The sequence below is a fragment of the Neoarius graeffei genome, chromosome 5 (assembly GCF_027579695.1).
Source record: "Neoarius graeffei isolate fNeoGra1 chromosome 5, fNeoGra1.pri, whole genome shotgun sequence".
In the NCBI taxonomy this organism is placed as follows: domain Eukaryota; kingdom Metazoa; phylum Chordata; class Actinopteri; order Siluriformes; family Ariidae; genus Neoarius; species Neoarius graeffei.
The window spans coordinates 4,770,753-4,797,552 of record NC_083573.1 but is presented as its reverse complement, the minus strand read 5'-3'; the positions used below and the strand labels follow the sequence as shown (position 1 = coordinate 4,797,552).

The window sequence follows — 26,800 nt, the reverse complement described above, 5'->3', positions numbered from 1 at the left end:
GGTTTCTTCTTCCTTTCTCTTCACCTTATTTTTAAGGTTTGCAGTCGAAATGACTGAAATTGTTCATCTCATCTCATCTCATCTCATCTCATTATCTCTAGCCACTTTATCCTGTCCTACAGGGTCGCAGGCAAGCTGGAGCCTATCCCAGCTGACTACGGGCGAGAGGCGGGGTACACCCTGGACAAGTCGCCAGGTCATCACAGGGCTGACACATAGACACACACAACCATTCACACTCACACCTACGGTCAATTTAGAGTCACCAGTTAACCTAACCTGCATGTCTTTGGACTGTGGGGGAAACCGGAGCACCCGGAGGAAACCCACGCGGACACGGGGAGAACATGCAAACTCCACACAGAAAGGCCTTCGCCGGCCACGGGGCTCGAACCTGGACCTTCTTGCTGTGAGGCGACAGCGCTAACCACTACACCGCCGTGCCGCCCACTGAAATTGTTGACATTTTAAATCAGTTTTACAACGTGAATACCATCCAGGGAGCCAATCCACCATGAAGTGCTGAAGAAAAGCAGAAGCATTCTTGTACTCGACGTGATGCTGACCCAGAAAGGAGAAAGAAATATTTAGAGAAGAAATGTGATAAATACAAGAAGGACCTCGAGTCAGGCAAGAAGAAAACCATCAGTGGATGTCAGTAAGAGAGAAAAGCGCAGACATTGAAGAAAGTGGAGGGAGACCTAATTTTGGGTCAAGGACTCTACAACACCTCATCGCCCTTCTACACAGCCCCCAGGTATCACCAGTGCAAGCTGTAGATCCACAGCCAAGCACTTCCAGGTCTAGTTTTAGTTTAAGGGATCAAGTGTAGTCCTGGATATGACTTTAAACTACAACCAGTGGTGAGTCTCAGGACCAGGAGGACTTGAGTATTGGGGAAAGTCGAGTTACTCCTGGGGGCGGCACGGTGGTGTAGTGGTTAGCACTGTCGCCTCACAGCAAGAAGGTCCTGGGTTCGAGCCCCGTGGCCGGCGAGGGCCTTTCTGTGTGGAGTTTGCATGTTCTCCCCGTGTCCGCGTGGGTTTCCTCCGGGTGCTCCGGTTTCCCCCACAGTCCAAAGACATGCAGGTTAGGTTAACTGGTGACTCTAAATTGAGCGTAGGTGTGAATGTGAGTGTGAATGGTTGTCTGTGTCTATGTGTCAGCCCTGTGATGACCTGGCGACTTGTCCAGGGTGTACCCCGCCTTTCGCCCGTAGTCAGCTGGGATAGGCTCCAGCTTGCCTGCAACCCTGTAGAAGGATAAAGCGGCTACAGATAATGAGATGAGATGAGTTACTCCTGAATCACCGTTGCTCCCAGGTCCGCTCTGACCCGGAGTGGTAACACCTGCCTGGGTTCCAGTTATGGGTTAAATAGTACATCACCAATAAGGCGCTGGCAGCAGGGCGCTTTTTGGTGCAATATGGCAGATGAACCCAACAGGATCAATGGCGCACCACCAGATGGCATGCAGAAGAGCCACTCAAATGGCCAACGGATGGCATCATTCAGCAAGTCAGTTATTACTGCGGGACAACTTCCATACCCATCAGGTCTGTGGCACTTTTGTGCACCACTTCGCACCAATGGAGGTCCAGAGAGACAACACGATGGGGGCATGACAACGTTTGTCTGACCTTACTGTGCAAGGCGCTTCGTGAGGAGAGGAGAATAGTATACGAGAGCTGGTGAGACCAGACGTTCCATGGTGGCTCAGCCAGGCCATTCGTGTCACTCTGGTGCAGGCCTCGCGGCCCATCTGAGTTTCTGTGCGTCCTAATGAAGCAGTCATCATCGCTAGCAATGGACAGCCGACAAAGGGATCAAGTGGCAAAGAAAACGTGAAAGGGGGCAATAGGGTTTGTGTGTGTTTGTGACGGTGTAATAAGTGTTGTGTAATATCGAAACGTTAAGCCCGGCGCACACAGGTGATTTTCCGTCGCTTGGCCATGCAACTTTTTGACGCAAGTGAAAAATTGCTTCGTATGTGGATATTTGCGACGATTTTTTTGTTGCTTGAGACAGATCGCAGGTATCAAACATGCTTGATCTGCCATGACAAAAAAAATAAAAATTGCCAGTCGCTGACTTGTTGCAGAGAAGATTGCCGCGTGTGCGTGTCTTTGCAATAACGAAGCGATCACCTCCAAAGGCTAAGCCAATCCCGGCTTACAAAGTGGTCACGGCGATTTCCACGTGACTTGCATCCCCCTCCCCAAATCGCCCACTGGTCACAGATAACACGCACACGCAGCTACCCAAGACGGGAAACGTGCGTCCAAAAATCGCAATACGCTTGCAACAAGAAGTCACCCATGTGCTCCGGAATTTACAGTATGCAATTAACCAAATTCTGTGGATCAGGTTAAGCCAGGTCAGGTATCCTGCTCAAAAAGAGCGTCAAACATGTTTTTCAGGTTCGATGAAGTCTATGCTGATGTCTCACACCAACGTTCTTCTTTGAAACAAAGAGCCGGAGGGTCGTCCTGCCCGACGGCTGCCATTTCCTTGTTTTGACTCTCCCAAAATAAACTTAGGATTTTTTTTTTTTATTATTCTTTTCAATAGGGAATCTCATGATCCACATATTCAACTACTGGTTCATCTCTGGCAAGTTTTTTTTTCCCCCTCTACGGTTTCTAAGCAGACGGTGATTCCATTTTTCTCAGTCCTGCTGCCCAGGTGCCATTTTAAAAGCATGTTGTAAATCATGTCAACTGATATCCTGTAATCCAGCATGATTTGTAAATCATGTCATGCTCCTGCTATCCTGTAATCCAGGACTCCAAGGACTTGGTGTACGGTGAGGCGGGTGACTGGACACCCAAGATCCATCGAACCAACAATGGCCATCCAGCAATTCCTTCGAATCGATTACAGAGTGGCACCCCTTCAACTGTTTTAGCCTTTAGCTTCTCAGTGAAGCGCCTACGGCCCTTCAAGGGCAAAGGCATGATGAACCTGAACGTGCACCGACTTCTCAGGTCACAGAGGTTAGTGTAACAATCCATCATCACAACTATCGCAATGCGCCATTCATTGTGATGCACATGCACGTTTTCCGCAACGTAATCAAGGGTGGAGAAGAAGCTGAACAAGAACCTTCAGAAACGAATTCAAGAATTACAGGTTCTGTTGAAGAAACAAGTCTAGTGCATGAAAAAGAACGATGCGTGTCAACACACAAAAGTGAAGTCAGATGAGAAAGCGTCCCTTTTGTTTCGTGAGGCTCTGGTGGAAGACATCCAAAACTAGAAAAGCACTCTGAGAGCGCAGACCTCCACCAATAATCCTTTAAAAAAATCCGGGATCCAGATGGTGATCTGGATCACCGCCAACATTTAATGGATTGTTACTTGTGCCCAGTCACACCTCTGGAAAAAATTTCAGAGCAATCCGTTCAGTACTTTTTCTGTAATGTTGCTAACAGACAAACCAACAAACAAACAAACCAACGCTACCGAAAACATAACCTCCTTGGCGGAGGTAACAAGTACAACGAAGCACAGGGGGAAAGGGGAAGGTAAATCATTTCAACAATATTGGCTGGCTTTTTTTTTCTTCGTGGTAAATCAGATACAGTCCATTCAGCTAGCATGATATTGAACGAGCCGAAGACAAGGAGCTGAATGGAATATATCTGATATACCATGAAAGAAAAGCCATCCAGTATTATTGTTATTATTATTATTCATACACATTCCTTTCAGGGGGTGGCACGGTGGTGTAGTGGTTAGCGCTGTCGCCTCACAGCAAGAAGGTCCGGGTTCGAGCCCCGTGGCCGGCGAGGGCCTTTCTGTGTGGAGTTTGCATGTTCTCCCCGTGTCCGCGTGGGTTTCCTCCGGGTGCTCCGGTTTCCCCCACAGTCCAAAGACATGCAGGTTAGGTTAACTGGTGACTCTAAATTGAGCGTAGGTGTGAATGTGAGTGTGAATGGTTGTCTGTGTCTATGTGTCAGCCCTGTGATGACCTGGCGACTTGTCCAGGGTGTACCCCGCTTTTCGCCCGTAGTCAGCTGGGATAGGCTCCAGCTCGCCTGCGACCCTGTAGAACAGGATAAAGCGGCTAGAGATAATGAGATGAGATTCCTTTCAGGTGTTCAACGCGCCTTTCTCTTTCAAAATTTTCTCAAAATCTTTCGTATTTAACAAAGCAAACGTGACGGCCATGTTTGTTGATAAATTGTCACAGTCGCTCGCTAGCATCAAAGTTTTACGTCTCCAACATGTGACATCATGTTGTCTCGACAACCATGCAATATCATAAACCATATTCAACGCTCATTCTCCATTGGGAGACATAATGCATCTCGTCGTCTGCGTCCTTCTGTCTTCGTGAGACGATGGAGTAGCATCCAAAAGCGGATCTAGTTGCATTTCCGCGACTGGCTGTGTGGTCCGACTCGTGAATGACAGTCTCTATTGCACTTGCTGCACTTGAAATGTAATGGCTGCTGCGGCTGACTTTGCTTCTCCTTGCGCTTGGCTCTCTTCTGAGCAAGGGCTGTTTCTCGCCACCTCTGCTGTCTGTACGCCCCCTCTCACAGCAAGGCGCCAGGCTGGACGGTCTTTTGCGAGGCTCTCCCACGTGGCGACATTGATGTTGCACAGTTTCATGTCCTTCTTGCAGACATCCTTGTAGCGCAGGCGTGGGTGTCCAATTGGCCGTGAGCCTTCTGCGAGTTCACCATACAGGAGATCTTTGGGGATGCGCCCAGGTTCCATTCGCCTGACATGGCCAAGCCAGCGCAGGCGCCTCTCTCTGAGAATGGCAAACATGCTGTTCATGTTGGCTCGCTCCAGGACCTCAGTAGTGGACACTTTGTCCTGCCACTGGATGTGTAGAATGCGTCGCAGGCACCTCAGATGGAAGCTGTTGAGTTTTTTCTCTTGGCTCATATAGGTGGTCCATGCCTCATTGCTGTAGAGGAGTGTGCTGAGCATGCATGCCTGGTAGATGCACAGTTTGGTCTTCTCAGTGAGGCTGGGGTTACTCCAGACACTCTGATTCAGCTTCGCCATAACTGCTGCAGCCTTCGCAGTCCTGCTGTTCACTTCTGTCTCAATGGTAAGCGAGCTGAAGATGATGGACCCAAGGTAAGTGAAGTTTTCAACAGCTTCCAGGTTGTACCTGTTATTATACATCTAGGACAAGTGATATGCTGACAATATTGCATGCTATCGAACCAAATGAATGAAACCTGCTAGAAGGGAATAGAACACGTTTTTATTCCATCGAAAAAGTGTCCTGTATGGAAAACAATTCAAATGATCATCTCCCGATTTCTCTCTTCACCTCCTTCACTGTGAAGAAGTGCAAGCACATAACATATCCCTTCAACACACAAATCTCACACACACAATCCTGTTACCCGCTGTTCATTCCTGTTCCAAAATAGTTTTCTCAAAATAAAATAAAGATAAACCACTATTATTTTCAATTATGTTCAATCCATCATTTATCCAGCTGTTGTTTTTTTTAAAGAAAAATACAACTTGTGTGCGGCGGCACGGTGGTGTAGTGGTTAGCGCTGTCGCCTCACAGCAAGAAGGTCCTGGGTTCGAGCCCCGTGGCCGGCGAGGGCCTTTCTGTGCGGAGTTTGCATGTTCTCCCCGTGTCCGCGTGGGTTTCCTCCGGGTGCTCCGGTTTCCCCCACAGTCCAAAGACATGCAGGTTAGGTTAACTGGTGACTCTAAATTGACCGTAGGTGTGAATGTGAGTGTGAATGGTTGTCTGTGTCTATGTGTCAGCCCTGTGATGACCTGGCGACTTGTCCAGGGTGTACCCCGCCTTTCGCCTGTAGTCAGCTGGGATAGGCTCCAGCTTGCCTGCGACCCTGTAGAAGGATAAAGCGGCTAGAGATAATGAGATGAGATGAGACAACTTGTGTGCATCTATAGTGATATACGGTGGTGCTTGAAAGTTTGTGAACCCTTTAGAATGTTCTATATTTCTGCATAAATATGACCGAAAACATCATCAGATTTTCACACAAGTCCTAAAAGTAGATAAAGAGAACCCAGTTAAACAAATCAGACAAAAATATTATACTTGGTCATTTATTTATTGAGGAAAATGATCCAATATTACATATCTGTGAGTGGCAAAAGTATGTGAACCTTTGCTTTCAGTATCTGGTGTGACCCCCTTGTGCAGCAATAACTGCAACTAAACGTTTGTGGTAACTGTTGATCAGTCCTGCACACCGGCTTGGAGGAATTTTAGCCCGTTCCTCCGTACAGAACAGCTTCAACTCTGGGATGTTGGTGGGTTTCCTCACATGAACTGCTCGCTTCAGGTCCTTCCACAACATTTCCATTGGATTAAGGTCAGGACTTTGACTTGGCCATTCAAAAACATTCACTTTATTCTTCTTTAAAGGATATGGGACATGAAACATAAAATCACGCTATATCAGTTTCTTTCCATTAAAAATATGAATTAATTGCATCAACAAATACAAAATCATCTATTAAATTCAGCAAAATCGTTATATTCATGATGATTATATGGCATTTCTGCTCGACTTCCGATATGCATTTTTTGCAACCGGAAGAGCCGCTGTCACGTGATCATACATCACAAAAACTTTCAGGCACAGCACAAGCGGGTAGATGAATGGAGAAGTGGATGACAAGAAAATTGTTTTTATAGTCTTTAAAGTACATTGGACATCATGGTGTATTGTGCTGCTTATGGTTGCAATAATTCCAATGGGAAATGCCCTGGAGTAAGTTTTTTTGCATTCCCCAAGGACCCGAAGCTGAGGAAAGTGTGGGCTCACCTGCGCATGCGCAGTAGGCTTCGCGCATGCGCAGTAGGCTTGGTAGGACAAACCCAAGAGGTAGGATAACTTTACAGAACACCTGTTGAAAAAACTTTGCACCTACTGTTTCCCACAAACTGTGTTCGGACCATTTCACTGAGGATTCTTTCAACATTAATACTCAGGTACTGAGCGATATTAATTCATGAAACAGGAAGTATAAGGATGAGAAAAAAAAACAGTTTAAATCGGGAAGCTGCGCACATTTGCGCCAGGCTGCACAAATGTGCGCAGCTTCCCGATTTAAACTGTTTTTTTTCTCATCCTTATACTTCATGTTTCATGAATTAATATCGCCATTTTTTTTAATCGGATCTGCGCGATTCAGCCGTGAAAAAGGCGGCATCCGCCGAAAGGCGCGCTGTTTGCATCCCTGCACGGAGGCCAGGGGACAGGGCAGGAATATTTTTGTTGATATGAGTGATCCGGTGCGATTTCGCGACCCCCCCGTTGAAGACCTCTGCGCTAAGCGACTGAAAGCCGAGGTAAGGATTAGTATTATAATTTTGGGTGTATCAATTATTGATTATCATAATTCTGACTCGTTTCGCCATTTTGAATGTTTTCATCTCGGACTCTGGAAGCATTGTATCTCAATCAATCTCGAAAAATATCAGCAAAAAAAAAAAAACTAGCTTGCAACGGACTTTAGCTAGATCTATGATGAACTTTCAATGTATGATACAAAAATAATACTTCTTTCAACAGATCATTAGCCTTTGAGCAGAATTGTTTTTAACTTACCAGGAAGTGTTATCGAGCCGACCGCTTTCAGTTTCATGAGGGCTGAATGAACTCTCACTCTCAGAATCATCTGACCCGTCAGAGTAAAGACAAGATCCATGTTCATGTGAATTTCCAGCTATCGGTTCGAATTGATAGGGTCTAACTTCACATCTCTGTGAAACATCGGGAATATCACTGTCGATGGTGTCCATTTCGGTAACCTGTTTACATTAGATTCCCAAGCACTGGCTCCTTGGAAAGTTTTTGTTGCGTCACGGGTCACGTGACCACCTAGCTCATTAACGAATCCTTGTTTTACGCTGATGTATAAAAAAACTTGAATAATGTGATGATTTTCACATTTTTGACGCCCTGCAGTGATTTAGATGGCATTTCTTATGTCCTTTATACATAATTATACCCAGGTAAAAATCCATGTCCCATATCCTTTAACCATTCTTTGGTAGAACAACTTGTGTGCTCAGGGTCGTTGTCTTGCTGCATGACCCACCTTCTCTTGAGATTCAGTTCATGGACAGATGTCCTGACATTTTCCTTTAGAATTCGCTGGTATAATTCAGAATTCATTGTTCCATCAATGATGGCAAGCCATCCTGGCCCAGATGCAGCAAAACAGGCCCAAACCATGATACTACCACCACCATGTTTCACAGATGGGATAAGGTTCTTTTACTGGAATGCAGTGTTTTCCTTTCTCCAAACATAACGCTTCTCATTTAAACCAAAAAGTTCTATTTTGGTTGTATTCGTCCACAAAACATTTTTCCAATAGCCTTCTGGCTTGTCCATGTGATCTTTAGCAAACTGCAGATGAGCAGCAATGTTCTTTTTGGAGAGCAGTGGCTTTCTCCTTGCCACCCTGCCATGCACACCATTGTTGTTCAGTGTTCTCCTGATGGTGGACTCATGAACATTAACATTAGCCAATGTGAGAGAGGCCTTCAGTTGCTTAGAAGTTACCCTGGGGTCCTTTGTGACCTCGCCGACTATTACACGCCTTGCTCTTGGAGTGATCTTTGTTGGTCGACCACTCCTGGGGAGGGTAACAATGGTCTTGAATTTCCTCCATTTGTACACAATCTGTCTGACTGTGGATTGGTGGAGTCCAAACTCTTTAAAGATGGCTTTGTAACCTTTTCCAGCCTGATGAGCATCAACAACGCTTTTTCTGAGGTCCTCAGAAATCTCCTTTGTTCGTGCCATGATACACAAACGTGTGTTGTGAAGATCAGACTTTGATAGATCCCTGTTCTTTAAATAAAACAGGGTGCCCACTCACACCTGATTGTCATCCCATTGATTGAAAACAACTGACTCTAATTTCACCTTCAAATTAACTGCTAATCCTAGAGGTTCACATACTTTTGCCACTCACAGATATGTAATATTGGATCATTTTCCTCAATAAATAAATGACCAAGTATAATATTTTTGTCTCATTTGTTTAACTGGGTTCTCTTTATCTACTTTTAGGACTTGTGTGAAAATCTGATATTGTTTTCGGTCATATTTATGCAGAAATATAGAAAATTCTAAAGGGTTCACAAACTTTCAAGCACCACTGCATTGAGTCACGAATATCAAATCGTTGAACGTGTAACCAACACTTCCTTTTAAATAAACAAAGGAATTCATTGACATGATTTACAACATGCTTTTAAAAGAACACCTGGCAACAGGACTGAGAAAAATGGAATCACCATCTGCTGAGAAACCGTAGGGGGAAAAAAACCTGGTCAGAGATGGATCAGTAGTTGAATGTGTGTCATGAGATTCCCTCTTGAAAAGAATATTTAAAAAAAAAACAAAAAAAACTTCAGGTTATTTTGGGAGAGTCAAAATAAGCAAATGGCAACCGTCGGGTAGGACAACCCTCTGGCTCCTTGTTCCAAAGAACGTTAGTGTGACACATTAGCACATACTTTTTCGAACCTGAAAAACATGTTTGACGCTCTTTTCATTCTTTCCAAAATCAACACTTCGGGTCCACGATGTCTGCTGACCTTTCACTTCCAAAAAGAACGATGTTTGCTTTGACACCATGTGTTGACGTAGGTTTGATATTTGAATCATTATCCATCCAGTACACGTGTACTTTTTACTTTTTTTTTTCACGTCATTAAAAAAAATCGCCACTTTTCACAATTTATTTGCACGTTATATTTTTTCTTTCATTGGCTTGATGTTTTCACACATCAGATCATATTACAGTACTCACATGTGAAAAACTTTTTCCATTAGAGGAATAAAAAAAACAAATGGTTCTTTTACAGATTTAAAAAAAAAAATTCCTCTTTCTATTTATAAATGAACAAATGCATTCATGAATGAACAGTGTTGCTTTCCAATTAACAGAAAAATATATTCTGGACCTGACCAGAGGTTTGAGATTTGTGTTGCCTCTGTGCCTTCCGTCAGTTGATTTTTTTTCTTTTGTAAAATACGCACAGTCGTCAGACTGAGTCTTGACTGGGTCGTAGTGATCATAGTACTGTTGTTTCACCAGTAACCTTTGAGCTCAGTGTGTGTGTGTTTGAGATTAAACCTGACAGACGCCTCTGATCAATGTTATTCGAGTTGACTGATAAGAACCAAAGCACATCCACATCAGTTGGTGTTTGCAAAAGCACACACAAGTCAGTTCTTGCAAAAACATTTCAAACATGTTCACAAACTTCGAAAGAGATCTGATCAGGAGGAATGTGCGTGCGTGCGCGTGTGTGTGTAAAATTCCACAACCAAACCTAAATTAATTAACCGTGTGCACTGAACTGCTCCATAATGCTTTTTTTTTTTTGGGTGGGAGGTGTTAATGTGTCACTCACCAAGAAAACATGTAGTGTACGGGTGGTTCTCCACTATAGTTGCAAATTGGTGTCACCTCACTTAACAAGTATTCTGAGACCAGGCCTTTAAATAAAATCAGGGTGTCTGTGTTCATATGCCTTCCTATTGATTATAAAAATTAATTGATATTAAATTTTATCCACTCAAATATAATAGTGTTGGTAGAATTTTTCATTGGAAGTACCCAAGCGGGTCCAAAATGCGTGTCTCATACATCCCAGAAGGAAAATAAACCCTTGCTGAAAAATATTTATTGGTGTTATTATTTTGTGTCACCCATTTAAATATGATCAATATTGTCCATGCAGCATGAAGAAACGCACATTTTGAAAACATTTCCAATACTAGTCAGAAATTTTCCCGCCAAGAAATTGATTTTTGGTGTCCCAAGTAATTAAGGCTACGTTCACACTGCAGGCTGAAGTGACTCAAATCCGATCTTTTCGCCCATATGTGACCTGTATCCGATCTTTTATTGACAATATGAACGACACAGATCCGATTTTTTCAAATCCGACCCAGGCCGTTTGGATATGTGGTCCTAATTCCGATTCCTATCCGATCTTTTCATATGCGACTTCAGTCTGAACCGCCAGGTCGCATTCATCCGACTTACACGTCATCAACAAGCCACAAACGCCACTATTCTGCGCTGAAGTAGGCGGCGGGTCTCTCCAAAAAAGTTACAACAACATGGCGCATAATCACGGGTGCAGATAGAGGGTGGGATTCGTCCCACCCAGATTTAAATTCACCTCGCTCGGTCCCCCCCACTTATAGGGAGGAAAAAACGTCTATGCTGTCTTTCTTTGCATAAGGCAAACCTCACGGAAAAATCAAAAGACTAATTACCATTCGGTTTATTGAGGTGCACGGCAGTACATACATAGTTGCAACAATTCACATAAAACAAAACAAAGACTGATATTCGGTTGGTTGAGCTGCGCGGACTGCACAGGTTGCGAGCTCGAGCTTGGTTGCTATGGTAACCCACAACAAGTTTGACAGGCATATCGGGGTTGGGGTTGGTTTGCTGGCAGCTTTGTCCCCCCCAGTTTTTTGTCCCCCCCAGTTCAAAAAACGTATCTGCGCCCCTGCGCATGACATCAATGCGAGGGACGCTTCGGGCTGTGAAGGTTCTGAATCTTCTCAATGGAAGGACGCAGAGGTTGGGGAGCTGATTTCCATTTGGGGGGATGCAGCTATTCAAGCTAGATTGGATGGGTCATACCGCAACCGGGCGGTTTTACTTCCGTAAACACTGGCCATGCTCACTGCGTGTGACGTCGTCGTATCCTGCAATGCGCATGCGGAACACTTTTAGGTCGCTTTTCGTTCATACTGAGGATCACATACAAGTCGGATATATTTGTTAATGTGAACGACCTCACAAAAAAATCGGAATTGAGCATTAAGCCTTGCAGTGTGAACGTAGCACAAGTCAGTACACTAAGAGTACTAACTACAACCCCTGGCAAAAAGTATGGAAGCACCAGTCTTGGATGAGCACTCATTCACACGTTTTATTCTGTAGAACAAACTCAGATCACAAACATGATACAATAATAAAGTTATTCCAAAGTGCACCTTCTTGGCCTTCAGAAACACTAAAAGAAATGAAGAAAAAGCATTGTGGAAGTCAGTAAATGTTACTTTTATAGACCAAGCACAAGGAAAAAAAAATATGGAATCACTCAATTCTGAGGAAAAAAAATATGGAATCATGAAAAACAGACAAACAAAAGAACATTCAAAACATCACTAGTACTTAGTTGCACCACCTCTGGCTTTTATAACGGCTTGCAGTCTCTTAGGCATGGACTTGATGAGTGACAAACAGTATTCTTCATCAATCTGGTGCCAACTCTCTTTGATTGCAGTTGCCAGATCAGCTTTGCAGGCCGGAGCCTTGTCGTGGGCCATTTTTTTTCAATTTCCACCACAAGTTTTCTATTGGGTTGAGATCTGGACTATTTGCAGGCCATGACATTGACTGGATGTGTCTTTCACCAAGGAATGCTTTCACAGTTTTTGCTCTATGGCACGATGCATTGTCATCTTGGAAAATTATTTCATCATCCCCAAACATCTTTTCAATTGAAGGGATAAGAAAACTGTCCAAAATGTCAATGTAAACCTGTGCATTTATTGAAGAAGTAACCACAGCCATCTCCCCAGTGCCTTTGCCTGACATGCAGCCCCAGGTCATCAAGGATTGTAGAAATTTGGATGTTTTCTTCAGCCAGTCCTCTTCATAAATCTCACTGGAACGGCACCAAACAAAAGTTCCAGCATCATCACCTTGTCCAATGCAGATTCGTGATTCGTCACTGAAGATAACTTTCATCCAGTCATCCACAGTCCATGATTGCGTCTCCTTAGCCCGTTGTAGTCTTGTTCTTTTCTGTTTAGGTGTCAATGATGGTTTTCTTTTAGCTTTCCTAGTTGAAAATCCCATTTCCTTTAGGCGATTTCTCACAGTTCGGTCACATACTTGTACATCGACTCCAGCTTCCTCCCATTTATGCTTCATTTGTTTTGTTATACTTTTTCGGTTTTCAAGACACATGGCCTTAAGTTTTTTGTCTTGACGCTTTGATGTCTTCCTTGGTCTACCAGTACGCTTGGCTTTAAAAACCTTCCCATGCTGTTTGTACTTGGTCCATATCTTAGATACAGCTGACTGTGAACAGCCCACATCTTTGGCAACCATGCGTGAAGAGCTACCTTCGTTAAGAAGTTTGACAATCCTCTCTTTTGTTTCAAGAGACATCTCTCTTGTTGGAGCCATGATTCTTGCCAATCCACTTGGTCCAGCAGCCCTCCAAGGTGTGATAACTGCGCTGTTTCTAACTGCAGACTAACGAGCAGATCTAATCTGAGGCAGGTGTCAATTTAGGGAAAGGAAATTGACTGGGTGAGTCCTTATTTTCTACCTGAAAATTGAGTGATTCCATATTTTTTTCCTCAGAATTGAGTGATTTCCATATTTTTTTCCCTGTTCTTGGTCTATAAAAGTAACATTTGCTGACTATCACAATGTATTTTCTTCGTTTATTTTAGTGTTTCTGAAGGCCAAGAAGTTGCACTCTGGAATGACTTTATTATTGTATCATGTTTGTGATCTGAGTTTGTTCTACAGAATAAAACGTCTGAATGAGTGCTCATCCAAGACTGGTGATTCCATACTTTTTGCCAGGGGTTGTAGTAGAGACACCTGGGGAAAATGGACAGAACTATTCTAATGAGATGACTGCAGTGCATTGTGGGAATCCCACAAGTTCAAGGGAGGGAACCATTGAATTTCATATTGTGGTAGTTTTCCAGCATTGTTCAGGTTTGTATGGCAATTTTTAACAGAATTTATAATAGTCAATACACTAACACTTCTAGAATGATGTAGGCCCAGCTTTGTCATGAAAACATGTTTGTGCCATGAATGCGAGTTAGAAGACCTTTCAACTAGGCTACAATGCACAGGCATCATATACACATCTGCACCCTGGTGACCAGATGATGAACTATTTGTCCATACACTAACAGTCCATACACTAACACCGGGGTCTGTTTGTGTACTGACTATTGTGTTAGTGTATTGACCAATTTGATGTCTCTCGATCCCTTTTGTCAACCTACTAGTATATAGGCCTATACCTAGTACATGTATCCTACCAGGATATCTTTAAAGGTTTTCTGATTAGGCCTAGTCAATTTCTGAGAGTGTCCCCATCGCCAGAAATTCCAAGAACTCTTGGCACATGATGATTCCTACATCTACATGGACCCAACTAGTAAAAAAATCACCCAGATTTGGTGTAGTGATTGGGACATTTATCCAGCGCCTGGTGTAGTCATGAATTTGGACATTGTTTGGATTGACTAAAATGTCAAAAACACAGGCAAATTTAGAAAAAAGTGAGGAAATGTTAATTAGGCTACTTTATAATTGGGGTCATGAAATGTTGCCTTAGGTTCTTATATGTTTTGTTCCTAATTTTGTTAACACATGGTTAATGTTGTTGCCATTTTTTTGGTTCAAAAATTAAATCTATTACTGTTCTGCTCAAATAATCAACTTCGTTGTCTAATTTTTTAACATGTCAGTACACAAACATGCTGTCAGTACACAAACGCTGCACCCTTTTAATACATATATTTATTATTCTATTGCGATAAATATACATTTTCAAATAGAATTATTTATAACTAGACCGGACAATTCCCCGGGGGAAATTGTGAGAGGATGCAGTGCGCGAAGCAATTCGGTCACGCATGTTTGCTGGCCGTGAATGTGTGACCTGCTATGAAGCTACAATGCCATGATTTGTGTGTGTGCTTGAGACAGCAGCCCCCCCCCGCTCCCTCACTGGCCCCAGTCGGCATGGCGACAGGCCTCAGCAGGAGCGTTAAGACACACAAGATTGTCAGTTTTCTGCTGTTTTTTGCTCAGGAGCAGGCCTCGAACAACGACGAATAACTCAAAAACGAAAGCAGCTATTCACAAACTTCTTTCACAGTGAGCGCTAGAAGGGTCTCCTGAATAAACTGATGTAAGTTTTTGTCTGTAGTGTTAAAAATGAGGACACTAGAGCGAGTTAAAAATGAGTGACTTTGTCACGTTTATAATGGGTGTCAATGAGGCCTCTCGGCTGCACTCTCCTCAGTTTGAGGCTTCTCATTCAAAAACTGTAAATCCTATCTTTTAGGTAGACACATTGTGTGAATCAGGACAAGTTTTACTACTACTTTTGAGAAATTTATGTCTGTAGAGTGAAATTTGTGGCTGAAACCACAGTTTAAGCGAGAAAGTTTGAGCTATTTTTTCAAGCTCTCTACACTAACTAAACGAGCTCCACTGGTGTGTAACACAATAGACACCCATTCAAAAGCCGGATTTTCTCCCAGAACCCACATGGCGTTTGAGCCGGGACTGATCCGAAAGTGTAGAACCTAGCAGAAAAGTTGAATGCCAGATCCACAGAGGAGAAGTTTTCCTACATTTTAGAGTTTGAATCATGTCTCTAGGTGAAAGCATGCTAGAGCAGCGGATGTTTGAAAAAGTGCTTTTTTTCAATTAATTCCATAGAAATGAATGGGGTTTTTTTGGGCGATTTTTTCACGACTATGTCGCGAAAAAATTGTATTCTGTAGAGAAAAGTAATAGCATAGCGAGTCCAATCGAGCCGCACGTTTTGATATATTGTTTGTCTGTGTGCGACGTACGGTTATTGAGTTATTCGAAATCGAAATTTGCGTAGGAATAATAAATATAAGAAGAAACACGTAGAAGAACAATAGTTGCAGTGCTTTGCACTGCATCCTAATAAGGCCCAGATTTGTAATTGGGGTCAATTTCATTTGGATTTTGGTCAGAGATTATGGATTTATTAGACATTTCAGAGACCTGTTTGTGTACTGACAGAGACAAGGGCAACCTTGACCTTGAAATGACCTTGAATTTTGCCATATCAAGCAATAAGAAGATACTTTGATAAAACTCCAAAATTGGCTACCAGAATTCTGCCTTATGAACTTATCAGTTTGCTCAAGGTCCATATCCCAATTTGCAACTACAGTGGAGAACCACCCGTACACCATCATCAAGACCCTGATCAAAAGTTACATGCACCGGCCACTTTATTAGCAACACCCATTCATCCGCCTGCCGATCCCTAACCAGCAGCGCAATACATCAAATATCATACAGATACAAATCAAAAGCTTCAGTTAATGTTCACAACTATGCTCAAACATCAGAATGGGAAAAAATTGTGATCGCACAGTGGCAAGGGTGTTGGTTTGAGCCAGATGTGCATTTCTGGTTTGAGTGTTTCAGAAACGGCTGATCTCGCACAGAACAGTTTCTATACACAGAACAGTGCGAAAAACAAAACATCGAGCGAGTGATTGAGCAACAGTTCTGTGGGAGGAAACAAACGCCTTGTGGATACGAGAACGTCAGAGATCAGAAGTTGCTGTGGTTTGAGCTTTTTTTTTTTTGCCAGAAAGGATACAGTAACTCGTATAATCGCTCTTTACAATCGTGGTGAGCAGAAAAGCATCTCAGCATGCAACAGGAGACACAAGAACATATTGGGTTCCAGTCGTGCAGCCAAGAACAGCCACCTGAGAATCAACAAGTTCCTATTAAAGTGGCCTGTGACTGTATATATCTTATTACTGAAAATTCGACCCCATCAATCAAATTTTAGAAAATCCTTTCAAAAGGATCCGTTACTAAAGAAATGATACCCCGTGAATTGCTGTGAACACGGTCTGTCCAACCTGAATCAAGAACTCAAGACTGCTCTGAGCAGCGGACCGTTGAAGGAACTTTAATCACCTGGAAATGAAAAGCAGAGAAACACGAGACAGACAATTGAAGGGTTTTTAATTTAAATTAAGTCCAAAAGTACAAGGAGGTGCGGAATGGACTGCGATTGTGCTTGGTTGAAAGGTAACGTACAGTCAAGAACCCAGACACACTCTGCCGTCTCGTCTCTATCCGAGGCCTGTTCAGGACTGAAAACTAAACGAAGAAATGAGAGCAGATGTGTGAGGGGGGAGAGGAGGGGGGAGTGTTTCAAATGATGGAAAAGGATAATTGCGGATGGAAAAGGATTTTCCCAACCTGATACAGGTTACAAAGTTGTTCCTGACACACACACACACACACACACACACACACACACCAGGGCTGAATGTCCTTGATTAGTTAAAGAATAAATGTGCACCCATGTTCAACATGCCTTGACCACTGTTGGTGGATTTTTGAGTTATTGCAAGGAGCCAAACAAAGAATCCTGCTCTCCGCGACTGCTTTTAACACGCCCTGTTATGACACGTCCATGATCAGCTGACACAGCCGAGAACCAGGCTTGCTCATAACCTGTTTTACACAATTCAACACTGGTGAACAATTCCTTGTCCATTTATTGGTTTTCCTTCTGCAGTATAAAACATCTTCAAAGTCAATATTGGCTCGTATGAGGAGTCTGATAAGTCGCAGGCTGAGCTATCAGCGATCGTGTCCAGACCAAATTCTCAGCCACACTGAACCTGAACATTACAACGTAGAAATATTTATAAAGTATTACACTGAGCTTCTTGACACTTAAAGTGCCATTCCACCATTGGATGTATTCTTTGGCATAAAATACAATATATTTTATAACAACATGACTAGACAGAGAAATCTTTTAGCTTCAAAATGATATATCAAACATAATTTTTTGACAACGACAACTATATTAATTTTGCGACCAAAGTCACCTACCCTTTTAATTTCCGCGCGGTAGTGAAACGTGATGTCATCACTTGCTATTTTCCTTCGCTTCTTTTCCGAAGCTGACAATCGCGTTCTATCCGCCATTGCTGATAATCTGTGTCACGTCACATGTGACGTGGTACACAAGAAGGGGAACCTGCCGATGACATCACGTTTCACTACTGCGCGGAAATTAAAAGGGTAGGTGACTTTGGTCACAAAATTAATATACTTGTTGTCAAAAAATTATGTTTGATATATCATTTTGAAGCTAAAAGATTTCTCTGTAGTCATGTTGTCGGAAAATATATTGTATTTTATGCCAAAAAAATACATCCAATGGTGGAATGCCACTTTAAACCTTTTCAACTATTCGACGAGGCTATGTGAAGAGCAGTATCATCACGCAGGTCACAAAACCAGCCTTCCTTCTCTTCGGTCTGAAATCCATACACGAGAATGAAAACAGGAGAGATTTAAAAAAAAAAAAAAAAAAGTGTTTTGAAGGAAAGGTGTGTAAAAGGCACGCCGGGGTCCGTCCTCGTTCTGAGCCGTAGATATACATATTAAATATTTTGTCCTTTGGAGAGCAATATCTGATTTTTGTTCTCCCCCCCACCAATCCATTCACTTGCTCAACTAAAGTTCTTCAAATAAATAATCGAATCAGACAGGCTGATGGAGCGAACGCGTAAAAGTGGCTGAGCGAACAGTAAACAATCCGTGCGCAAGCTTTTGACCTTCTCGCATTTCGGATGTGAAAGCGATGAAATAAATTGACACACGAAATGTCATGTAACAAGCAAATTCAATTCTGTTGCTTCTAAAAAAATAATAAAAATACAACCTCACGTTCTTTTTGGAATAAAGAATAAGTTACACAACCATTTGTTTTCAAGCGTGGCTCCAGACAGAACGTCATCATCAGTCTCTGATTTTTAACTCCGCATTCACTCGAGCAGGTAACTTCTTCTTGTTCGTTTCTTCTGGGTGCTCCTGAAGATGCTTGTGGGTGTGGCCCGACCTGACCAGCCCCGTGGTGTTTTTTTTTTTAAACAAAAGGAACAATCGTAGCTGTACACGGCTTCAAATGCTCAGGAGTTAAACACAAATGGAATAACGTGCTCATGCGGGAGAAAAGTGATTGATTTGTGCTTCTCGGCTGATCGGCAAGCAAGTTGTGAGAAATGTGAAAATAAAATTTTTTTTTTTTTTTAAATTGCGGCACCACAAGACGTAACGCACGTGTAATAAACGGTCACTTGCTCGAGTAAACGTAGGGTCATAATATCATATATGTATATCTGTGGTCCAAACAAACACACGTTCTTTCTCTCAGACACACTTTAAGTAAACACTTGCACTCACAATCTCTCACACACACACACGGAGGGCAACGAAGCCTAAACCCTTCTGAAAAAATATTGATAACCATTGAGGTTTGTGCTGAATGATGTACTTGGTGTCCAACACATAAAAACACACTCGAATTGGTAAAATGGCACTTAAACACACACACACACACACACACAGTGAGGATAAAAATATACTGAGACCAGTTAAGGTTTAGGCAAGGCCAACCCCCCTTCTCTCTCTCTCTCTCTCTCTCTCTGAGGATAAGTGGAATGGTTCATTTCTGGTTCTTGAGCTGGTTGGAGAGCCAGTCGAGGCCCTCGTACAGACCGTCTCCGCTCGTCGCGCACGTGGCCTGGATGTACCAGTTGCGACTGCGCAGCGAATGGAGCCCGAGTTTATCTGTGATCTCGGCTGCGTTCATTGCATTGGGCAGGTCCTAAAAAAACAAAACAACATCATGATGTTCCCGAGATTTCGTGTCATGAAGTGACAGCACTACAAGAGGAGTGATGCTGCATGAAAAAAATCATACTAATTATCTCAATCATCGACGTCTGGAATAAAAACGTGTCTCGCTTTTCCGATGACGGCGTGTTAAATCGAATTAAATTAAATTAAACACACGGTAATACACAGTCTGTTCTGGGCAATCACCTGCTTGTTGGCGAAAACGAGGAGAACGGCATCGAGCAGCTCATCTTCCGCCAACATTCTCGTCAGCTCCTCCCTCGCTTCGTTCACTCGCTCTCTGTCGTTGCTGTCCACTACAAAGATCAGTCCTAAGAGAGGCGGAGAACGAAAACACAGACGTCGAGGGTTTCAAATCTTAAAAGCATTCTGTGCGTTAATTTTAGATACAGGATATGACATCATGGAAACTGCATCGCTCTCATTATCATTTAATACTAAACAAGTGAAAACATACTGAGATTGGCTTTTTTTTTTCTTCAGTAAACGTCCAGACTGTGGGGTTTGTCCATCAGAATGATGAGGACCATCGAGTCAAACCTTTGCTTGGGGGATGGGCTTAATTGTGGGTGCGCAGGTGGCTAATAAGGCCAATCTGAGCTCTGAAGAGGTGAGGGCAGTGTGGGCACGGGATGGCAGTGGCAGACGCTGGAATGGCGTTGGCTTTTCTTACTTGCCTGCGCTGCTGTGCTGTTGCTTGCCTCTTAACTTCATTTGCCCCCCGCCAGCTGTCCCTATCCTGCGCAGTCTGCTCCCAACCGTTTGGGTCAATGCCGAATGCCTTGAGGGAAGCTTTCAGCGTGTCCTTGAAGCGCTTTTTCTGGCCTCCTTGGGAGCGCTTGCCGTGTGACAGTTCCCCGCAGGGATGCGTTGGTCGGCCATGCGCATGACGTGTCCTGCCCATCGTAACTGCGACTGCATCAGGATGGTGTGGATGCTGGGTAGATCGGCCCGGGCGAGCACCTCGGTGTCCGGGATCTTCTCCTGCCAGCTGATGCCGAGGATTTTCCGAAGGCAGGTGGTGTGGAAGCGATTGAGCTTCCTTTCATGGTGCCAGTACACTGTCCAGGTCTCGCACCCATACAGAAGAGCAGTGAGGACTACGGCATGGTAGACTTTGTTCATCTTGTCCATGACAACGGATCTGGAGAGGGTGCTGCCGAGGTACGTGAACTTGTCAACCACATTTAGTCTTGGCCCGTTGATGGTAATGTTGGGTTCGATGTAGGGTCTCCCTGGTGCATGACTTCGGTCTTCTTCGTGCTGATGGTTAAGCCGAAGTTGTTGCAGGCCTCAGCGAACTTGTCGACACCACACTGCATGTCAGCTTCTGTGGCAGCGTTAAGGGCGCAGTCATCGGCAAACAGAAGTTCATTGATTGACGTCACCTTGGTTTTTGCTTGGAGCCTCCTGAGGTTGAAGATTGAGCCGTCGGTATGATATCTGCGATCAATCCCGGCATCCGAACCAGTGAACGCGTCCGATAGCATCGCTGAAAGCATCATACTGAAGAGTGTGGAAGCCAGGACGCATCCCTGTTTTACACCGTTGGTGACAGGGAACGCTTCAGATGTTTCTCCGCAGTCCTGGACTCTGGCCAGCATGCCATCATGCAGTTGTCGAATGATGGAGATGAACTTGTCAGGGCAGCCGTATTTCGACATGATTCTCCAGAGGCCGTCTCTGCTTACAGTATCAAAGGCCTTGGTCAGATCGACGTAGGTTGAGTACAAGGCGACATTCTGCTCCTGGCACTTCTCCTGGAGCTGCCTTGCAGCAAAAACCATGTTGATGGTCCCACGATTCTTCCGGAAGCCATACCGACTTTCTGGCAGAAGTCCCTGCTCAAGGTGGAAGTTGAGCCGGTTCAGGAGGACTCTGGCCAGGATCTTGTCTGCGATGGCCAGTACGGAGATTCCACGATGGTTGTCGCATTCTTGGCAGTTTCCCTTTCTCGTGTATATGTGGATGATCGAGGCATCTTTGAAATCTTGCGGTACTGCGTCTTTTGCCCATATTATCTGGACGAGATTGAGAAGCTTGTCTGTCAGCGCTGAGCCACCCTCCTTGTAAAGTTCGGCTGGGATGGAGTCAGATCCAGGTGCTTTGCCGCTAGACAGCTGACGGATGGCCTTCTGAATCTCCTCCAGAGTAGGGACAGCATCAAGTGTCTCATTCACTGGGACCTGCGGTAGTCTTGCAATGGCTTCGTCGTTGATGGTGGACGGTCTGTTTAGGACACTGTCAAAGTGTTCGGCCCACCGCTCAAGGATTTTGTCCTTCTCCGTGATGAGCGTGGTCCCATCTGGGCTGAGCAGAGGGAATGATCCCGAGCTGCTGGGGCCGTAGACTTCTTTCAGGCTGCTGTAGAAGTTTCTCATGTCATTCATGTCAGCATAGCCTTGGATCTCATCAGCTTTTGCATTCAGCCAGGAGTCTTGCATCACGCGCAGTTTGAGTTGTATATTACTGCGTATGCTCCGCAAGGCATCTTTCTTTGCTGTTGACTTGGAGTCGTGGAGACGCTCTTTGTAGGCGACACGTTTCTTCTCGAGAAGGTTCTTGATCTCGGTGTGATTCTCATCGAACCAGTCCTTGTGCTTCCTAGCGGGTGGCCCTAGGCACTCCATGGCTGTGTTGTACACAATGTCACGGAGAGTGGTCCACGCCACTTCAACGTCTTCCTCATCAAGTATGGTGGCATCTAACCGCTCCTCCAAAGTGTCAGCAAACGACTGCTTGGCGAAGCCGTCTTTCAGCTTGACGACGTTAACACGCTTCGGCGCCTTGGTGCCCTGAGGTCTTCTCTTGGGTTGCACTCGGATGCTGAGTTTGGAGACAATGAGGCGGTGGTCCGTCCAGCACTCCGCACTGCACATAGCCTTTGTGATCCTCAAAAGATTTCATATCTTAAAAGCATTCTGTGTGCGAGGTCGTTAATTTTAGATACAGGATATGAAATCATGGAAACTGCATCTCTCTCATTATCATGATCACAATTTCATTTTTAATACTAAACAAGTGAAAACATACTGCGATTGTCTCTTTTTTCAGTAAACGTCCAAACTATACCATTGTTAACCCAATAATCTAAACACAGTTTGTTTGTTTTTTTTTTAAATTTTGTAAAACGGCTGGCGCATCATTCCGAATTCAAAACAGAAACTAAAAAGGAAAATATAAACAAAACAAAAGCTCCGTGCCCTCTGCGGTGTGTGTTACCTTGTGTGTTCTGAAAGTAGTGTCTCCACAGGGGTCTGATTTTATCCTGACCGCCCACATCCCACACTGTGAAACTGATGTTCTTATACTCCACCGTCTCCACGTTAAAACCTGCAGATCACAAACGCAATGTGTGTAAATTGCTGACATGGTGAATAAGTTTTATTTATGCCGGTGTTCATTTAATATTTATGGAATGAGTCTCCAGTGTCAGCACTTTGTCACAATCAGAGAACCATAATGTGGAGTCTCATTACAGTGGCACCTGTGTCAAGGGGTGGGGTATATCAGGCAGCAAGAAAGAGAACAGTCAGTTCTTGAAGGTAATGTGTCGGAAGCAGGAAAAATGGGCGAACGTAAGGATCTGAGCGACTTTGACAAGGGCCAGATTGTGATGGCGAGATAACTGGGTCTGAGCATCTCCAAAACGGCACATCCTGCGGGGTGTTCCTGGTATGCAGTAGTGAGTACTGAACAAAAGTGCTCCAAGGAAGGACAACCAGTTTCGGATAGGGCACGAAGGCTAGCTCATATGGTCCAATCCCGCAGAAGAGCTCCTGTAGCACAAACTGCTGAAAAAAAAAAAAACCCTCATGCTCAGATCTTCCTGTTTTCACCAGCATTAACTTTTTTCTAGTTTGTGCCTTCGACATCCATGACCCTGTCGCCGGTTCACCGGTTGTCCTTTGGATCCTTGTCACACTTTTGTTCGGTACTAACCACTGCATACCGGGAACAACCCACATGACGTGCCATTTTGGAGGTGCTCAGTCAGACCCGGTCATCTCACCATTACAAAGTCGCTCAGATCCTTCCTGCTTCCAACACATCAACTTCAAGAACTGGCTGTTCTCTTTCTTGCTGCCTGATATACCCCACCCCTTGACTTGACAGGTGGCACTCTTATGAGATGTTATTCACGTCACCTTTCAGTGGTTTTCATAATCAGCGGCTGATTGGTGGATATATGAGTCATGAAACACCTTTTTCATAGAACAGAATTTCCTGTAAATCAACTTTAGGGTTCGAACAGGGAACTGAATTAACCTGCACTCATGAAAAGAAAATTCCATTTGGGCAAGCACAACTGCCTCGTTCAGTTCACACACACATTTATATTTACATTCCGTCTCCAGACACACCCTTGAACAAGACAAAGACAGTCACCAAGAAACACAATCCAGCAAAAGGATCAGTCGTAATGATCTGCTGCTTGATCTGTCTGGATTATGATGTTAAAAAAAAAAAGTATTTTATGCTCCAGTGGTGGTGTTTTTTTTTTTTTAAAAACAGGTCACTTAAGATGCACAAAAACTTTGCATTCCTTATTTAACTACAGTTCTGTCTCATTTTGTTTGATCTGTGACTGTCAAAGTGATGACAATGTGATACAAGCCCAGGGGTTCAAAAACTTATGATCGCCAAACTGAGCACTGTTCTCAGCTATCTTTAACAGGTGTCGTCAGTGAGTTTGTACCGATCGTCGGGATGGTGGTGACGATCTCGCCCAGCTTGAGTTTGTACAGAATGGTGGTTTTGCCGGCAGCGTCCAGGCCCACCATCAGGATCCTCATCTCTTTCTTCCCAAAGAGGCCTTTAAAGAGACTCGCAAAGACATTCCCCATCCTCTCAGGTCCGACTGGGAGAAAACAGAAACAGAAATGTCCAATCAATCACAACAATCCTCACATGACAATTTCTTCGAGGCATCAGAGTTTTTATATTATATATGAGTGATTCCATGCTTATGGGTACTGAAATGGGGACATGAACTTATTTTTAAAAATTCACCTAAAACCATTTCTTTTTTTTTTACCATCAGGTCACAAAACATGTAATCTTTAATGAATGATATGTTAAAAGATAACTTTAATTTTCTGAGATGTAATAAAAACATATTTATATGCCAAAGTCAGAACGTAACAGAAGTGTTGTGGACATATATATTCTCAATTTTAACAATGTAGAATTACTTTTTGAAACGTAGGAAGGTGATGTTTTAGCAAATATAATTAATAAACATGTGTAGTAGAATAAACATACACATTCTTTCAATAAGATTAACATGGTATAGAGCGAGATTGTAATTAATTTGTAACAGACGTGAGATGGACAATAGTAACAGAAGTAATGTAACAGACATCATTTTGGAACTCATAGGCTTGACTTTGGCATATAAATATGTTTTTATTACATCTCAGAAAATTAAAGTTATCTTTTAACATATCATTCATTAAAGATTACATGTTTTGTGACCTGATGGTAAAAAAAGAAATGGTTTTAGGTGAATAAGTTCATGTCCCCATTTCAGTACCCATAAGCGTGGAATCACTCATTATATTTATATATATATATATATATATATATATATATATATATATATATATAAATAAATAATATGAGTCTGACAAGCGACATCACAAACTTTTCAACGCAGTCACTTAAAGTTTAAGAATCCCAGCTTTAAAAGACATCAGAGATCTGTTTGAAACACTTAATAATAAGCACATCACATCATCTCGTGTAAACAAACAGCCTGAGGAAAACGGTCTCTGATTGGCCACGTGCCACGTCAATCAAATGAAGACATCTTCCTGTGAAAGTAGGCGGGTCTTCGCCATGTTTATTATGACTGATAAAAATGCGTTTTAAATAGTTTAATATAGGGGGAAATAAATTTAAAAATATATATCTCGTATGGTTGGCTCTTACAGTTATAAAAAAGATCTCAACAATCATGAAATAAAAGTACAGAAACAGAGTTCATTAAAGCTAACTTGTTAGCTCATTTGTATAGTTGACGACTTGACTCGTCGTCGTTCGAATTGTTTGAATGTTGACGCCATGCTTACTAAAAAAATAAGAAAACAAGGTTCTTCTTTTATAAAGTCGTGTTATAAATTCGCCTCGCCAGCTCATACAGTAAACTCGCTGACAGCTTCCCAGCTCTTAGCTCTATAAGCTATGTTCTTTTTCCTCCCCACACACCCGTATTTTGACAAATCCCGCCTCCTGCTCTGGGATTGGTTAATATTTGTGACACACAGGGAAGGCCGATTAAATAATTGGTCAACCGTTCGGAATTACCGAACTATTAGCCAACCATAGAGCAGGAGTCTTTTTTTTTTGTGTGTGTGTGTCGAAATGTGGATGTGAGGGGAAAAACGAGCTAAGCTAGCTATTTGACTTGCTATCTTTAACCACGTCACACTGTATTAACATATTCCGACAAGGATAAAATGAAGGAATGATAATATTAGTTAACTTACTTGTCGCTTGTTCTAAAATGAAGCTCTTTTTGAGTAAATTCAACTCGTAAACGAATCTTCTCGAGAGTTGTCTGTCACCGCTGGTTACACCGCTGTCACGTCAAAATGGCGTCACGTACACCTCACAGATACCGGCTTCAAAAACCCCGCCTACTATCACAGACTCGACCAATCGCGTCAATTAAAAATGGGTTTTCGGCCCGCCCCTCACGGCTTCGCTCCAATCGGAACAAAGCAGGAAGGAATCGCTTCTTATTTACTGTCGCAAGTGCAAACACGCCTTAAAAAGTGTGATGGTTGTGCAAACTTGACCGTCTCTCATGCTTCTAAAGGAAAAGTCCACTCTGAAACACGTTAAATATGTTTATATTGAAACGTGTGCTGCTTTTCATGATTCTGATCATTTGATTCTGAATACTGTATCGTCCTCTGAGGACTGAGGTTGGAGAGTTCTGTCCCACTGTGATGTCACAAGGGGACAGAACTCTACAGTGCAGTTCCAATGGCACTCATCTCGTCTCATTATCTCTAGCCGCTTTATCCTGTTCTACAGGCAAGCTGGAGCCTATCCCAGCTGACTACGGGCGAAAGGCGGGGTACACCCTGGACAAGTCGCCAGGTCATCACAGGGCTGACACATAGACACAGACAACCATTCACACTCACATTCACGCCTACGCTCAATTTAGAGTCACCAGTTAACCTAACCTGCATGTCTTTGGACTGTGGGGGAAACCGGAGCACCCGGAGGAAACCCACGCGGACACGGGGAGAACATGCAAACTCCGCACAGAAA

The 26,800-nt window shown here is 43.4% G+C and overlaps 1 protein-coding gene across 1 annotated transcript; it reads right to left on the bottom strand.

Moving 5' to 3' along the window:
- Nucleotides 1-16,796: 16,796 nt before the first annotated feature.
- Nucleotides 16,797-26,131, bottom strand: arf2b (ADP-ribosylation factor 2b). Its single transcript, XM_060921000.1, has 5 exons — nt 26,005-26,131; nt 24,213-24,374; nt 22,736-22,846; nt 19,700-19,824; nt 16,797-19,481 (listed from the first exon to the last, which is right to left on the bottom strand). The coding sequence occupies exons 2-5, from the start codon at nt 24,358-24,360 to the stop codon at nt 19,320-19,322; spliced, it is 546 nt and encodes a 181-aa protein (XP_060776983.1). The 5' UTR covers nt 24,361-24,374; nt 26,005-26,131; the 3' UTR covers nt 16,797-19,319.
- Nucleotides 26,132-26,800: the final 669 nt, after the last annotated feature.